This window comes from Penaeus chinensis, chromosome 5 (assembly GCF_019202785.1).
Source record: "Penaeus chinensis breed Huanghai No. 1 chromosome 5, ASM1920278v2, whole genome shotgun sequence".
Lineage (NCBI taxonomy): Eukaryota > Metazoa > Arthropoda > Malacostraca > Decapoda > Penaeidae > Penaeus > Penaeus chinensis.
Genome location: NC_061823.1, coordinates 36,771,797 through 36,776,116, shown reverse-complemented (window position 1 = coordinate 36,776,116; position 4,320 = coordinate 36,771,797). Strand labels below are relative to the sequence as shown.

At 55.2% G+C, this 4,320-nt stretch overlaps 1 protein-coding gene across 1 annotated transcript in view; it reads left to right on the top strand.

Moving 5' to 3' along the window:
• The first annotated feature begins 377 nt into the window (after window positions 1-377).
• LOC125025639 (serine/threonine-protein kinase PRP4 homolog) overlaps window positions 378-4,320 on the top strand; it is an 80,418-nt gene continuing 76,475 nt past the window's right edge. Inside the window, exon 1 of the mRNA XM_047613706.1 lies at window positions 378-4,320. This exon is cut by the window's right edge and continues 150 nt beyond it. Coding sequence (XP_047469662.1) covers window positions 1,233-4,320 — 3,088 coding nt within the window. The 5' untranslated portion in view covers window positions 378-1,232.

Here is a 4,320-nt window from a genome sequence, read left to right as displayed (position 1 = left end):
TTACCCTTTCCTTTTGCCACGTTTATTTCCATGCTATCTGCCCCCCCCCCCCTTCCCTCTCACCCCTGCTCTTCCTTATCCCACCCGTCTCCCCATGCTACTTATGACCCCCTGACTCCTCCTCCCTCCTTACCCCCTCCTCCCTCCTTCTTCCTTACCTTCCCCCTACTTCCTTACCCTCCCCCTCCTCCCCTCCTACCCTCTCCGCACCCCCACACCAACCCACTGACCCCTCCTCCCCCCCACCACTTTCCCTCCTTGAACCCCCCTAACCCCCCTCTTCCCTCCTTGGACCCCCCCCATACCCCCTTCACCCCCTCCCCCTCCCCCCTGGCGCCACTTGCCCAACCTGGCGCCAGAGGTGTGTAACAGGCTAAGCTGGCGACGGGGGCAGGCTGTGTAAAGTGCCCCGTCCGCTGGCGCCAGAAGAGAGAGTACACCCATGGCGAGGTGTTGCGTGTGTTAGCGTCGCCAGTGTGGTTGTGAATCGCGTAGAAGATTGGTAGATTGATTGAATATTATCTCTTGTGGTCAGCGAAGAGGAAGGTTGATAGAAATCGACTAGGAGGAATATCGTTGTAGATAAACGTTGATAAGAGGAATTAACAGGAATGTAAGTCTGTGATATAATTGTTGATATACATGTATGATAAAGGTGATATTCAAAGGTGTGTTTTTTACTGATTCGGATCAAGTTCCAAAGAAGTTGCGATAAGTGTTTATGTAAAAGGAGGAAAAGTGTTGTGATTTCTAACATATCAGTCTAACTCGTAACGATATAATTACCGAATCGATATAGATAAGTACCCATCCGGCTGTGTGTTTTTTTTCGGTCTTTAGTTGCAAGAAGACATATGGAAACCTTGTAGCAAAAATGTCGAAGAATTATGACGCGGGCGAAACTTTGTCGGAAAACGTAAAAATGGCTTCCCATGACACTCTTCCACATATATGACACCCGAATAACAGCGACGAAGTGGGTGTTATAGTTACTGTTTCCTTTACGAATTGTGTTTTATGATTATAGCCTCCGAGAGAATGGGATAAACAGGTGTGCGTTTGCATTTGCTTTTGTATTTGCCCTGCTTTTATGATCTGCATATCATCGTGCCATTCGCATATCGTATCTATATGTAAATAAGTTTTGACTAGGACTTCGAAGCCTTCGTAGAAAGGGCAGGCGCAGCAAGCTCGCTATTCACTCTTAAAGACACCCCAGAAATATATCGAAGATGCCGGTCTCGCCCTATCTCACGCAGAACAGCTATGCCACCCGGCCCTACGTCAGGAGTAACTCCAGCAACTACGTCTCGCCCTCGTACACCACGCCCAAGTACGGCGAGGTGGGGTCGAGCGCCACCCTCGGCAGGACGAAGCTGACCTCGGGGGACGTCGCAGGAGGCTACGGAAGGCTTAAGTACGGCATCCCCGAGAACGAGCCTTCAAGCGGCATCTACGACCTGTCCAAGTACTCGTCGGGGGCGACCGGGGGCTACTCGGCCGGGAACTACCTGGCGAGGTACAAGTCGTCCGATAACATCCCCGATGCCGGAAGTAAGGGCCTCTTCGGCGACAGCAAGATCAAGAAGTCGCCCTCGTCGTCGAGCTTCCTCTCCGGAAACACGGCCAGCCTCCTGAAGAGCCTCAACGCCCCCGAGTCGAAGCCCCCGCCGACCAAGTCGAGGTTCGCCGTCCTGCGGAAGACGAGTCCGGTCGAGCGCAAGTTCGCCGGGAAGGCCGGGGGAGGCACCTACGCCGACCACTACCTGGCCAAGATCAACAAGGGGCGGGATCGGCCGCGCGAGATCGACACGAGGGACATCAACACGACGCAGAAGCCGAAGCTGCCGACGGGGTACAAGACTGACGCGAACAGGGAGGACGGCGGCTCCATCTCCCGCAACCGGCCGCTGGTCCGCCTCACCACCAAGCGCGAGAAGGAGAAGTCCCCCGAGAGCCACTTCAAGGTCAAGGAGAAGACCATCAAGACCATCGCGCAGAGGCTCATCGAGAAGTACACCGAGCCGGAGAAAAAGGACAAAAAGCCCGACCCCTACGAGTATGTCCCGACGCGGAGAAGATTCCAGGTGGAGACCAGCAGCGCCGCCGACAGTAGCGGAGCTCCCCCCGCCGCCCCCTCGCCCGCCCACGGCTCCTCCATTTCCTCCGGCGTCGATACGAGTCGCGTCCCCAAAGACGAGGCAACTTCCCCAACTTCGCCGCCGGAATCTCGCGAGGCCCAGCAGGTAATGGAAAATCCACAAAGTTCTAATCGGGAAGAAGAGGAAGAAGATATTGCTGCGAGGCTCCTGAGGGCGACGACGGCGGCCGAGACGAAGAAGGAGCTGCAGAGCGCCGAGGAAGTGAAGGACGCTATCATTGCCGCCGTTCTTCATCCTGACGTTGACATCGAGTCGGACGAGGAGATGAAGGAGCTGGTCCAGAACGAGGACGGAAGCTGGAAGAAGAAGAAGAAGGAGAAGAAGCCGTCGCTGATCCCGAAGGACCTGAGCGGGGACGAAGGAGGGAAGAGCGACGACGGGAAAGGCAAGACGATCGTGGTTCAGCTCAAAAGATTCATCGAGAGAAACCCGAGCAAGAAGCGGTCGTCAACTAAGTCTTCCAGGAGCGCCTCGAGGAAGTCAAAAAGTTCTGACAAGGAGGACGAGAGAAGTCTCCTTTCGCCTGAGCTCGTTTTGGGCAAGAAATGCTCGAGCAGAGACAGGAAGTCGAAGAAGAAATCCGAGAGGGAAGAGGATGACTCGATAAACAAGGACTCACTTCTCTCTCTTGATTTACTTTTGAGTCGCAAAGAGTCGGAGGAGGGCAACGAATCCTCAAAGGACGAAGGAAAGGAGAGAAGCGAGAAAGAAGCGGAAGCGAAAAACGACAAAGAATCCGTGGCGGCGGAAAAAGCGAGCACGAAGAAGCCGAAATCGAAAAAGAAAGTGAAGAAAGCCACGCTGAAAGAGGAAGCAGTTAAAGCTACGTCGTCGAGAGGCTCTCAGGGCGAGGCTCCATCAGGCCCGGCCCTTGAGAAACAATCTGTGACGGAGAAAAAAGATTCTGAGTCCAAGGAGATACCTGAGACAAGCGCTTTAAGTCAGCCAGGGGGAAGGCAAGACGAGGAAAAAACGTTGATCAAACCAGGTATTGAGTTCCCTGAGCAGACGCTGGGGAAAGCGGAGGAGACGGAGGAGGAAAAGAGAGAATCGTCGAGCAAAGTTTCGGGAATACCGAGATGGAAAGGCGGGGAGACGGCGAGGAAACATCTCGAGGACACGAGGGAAGAGAAAGAAGAGAAAGAGGAGAAAGAAGAAAATCTAAAACACGAGGAACAAGACGAGGACAAAGAGAGCGAAAACAAGATAAGCGCCGAGAAACCCCTTGACCTTCCCCTCTCGACAGAAACTGACATTGTACAAAGCCAAGAACCCGTGTCGTCTCCAGAGGAACTTCCAAAGAAGAGAGCTTTGAAACGCCCTCGCCAGATTGGTCCGGCCGGCCTGCCAGAGAAGACCGTCGGCAACCAGTTCCTCGAAGCTCGCAAGATCCTCAAACGGCCAGGGAAGACCGCAGCAAATACCGTGAAGGAGGAGGCGCCCCAGGAGGTCCCCACGATTAAGGTGTGGAAGAAGCCCGTGGCGCCGCTGCTGCCCCAGAAGCAGGGCGACCAGTTCCTCCAGGCCAGAAGCGGTCTGAAGAAGCCAGTGAAGGCGAAGGAGGACGACAAGGAGGAGAAGAAAGAGGAGAAGCCTTCGGAGGTCAAGCCTAAGAAGCTGGTTAAGAAGCCGGCGGCGCCAAAAGAAGATGCGGAGGGCAAGGGCGACCAGCAGGAACCTCGCGCTCGGCCGCTCAGGAAGCAGAGACCTTCAGGAAGCAGGTCAGCCTCGACTTCCTCCGACGAAGAGAGCACAGCGAGAACCAAGAAGCAGGAGAAGACCAAACGGCCTCTGAAGCCCCGACCGAAGCCTAGTAGGTCCGCTAGCAGGTCCCTCAGCAGGTCGCCGAGTCCTCCAAGATCGAAGGATGACAAATCGAAGTCCCAGAGCTCCTTGAAGCCGGACGGAAAGACGTCAGCCAAGTCCTCGAAACACTTGGGAAAAGAGACTGAAGAAAGGGCGACCAAATCCTCGACGCTCGCCTCCAGCCGCAGCAAGACGAGCGACGAAGCACAAAAACCTGAAGGAGAAGAGGCCTCTCGAACGCCCTCCGCCAAGACCACAGACACTCCCAAGACGTCCTCAGAGACCCTGACCGTCGGAGAAAAAGCCTCCCCGGGGAAGAAGGCATCCGGAGGCGATCGGACCTCGACGCGGT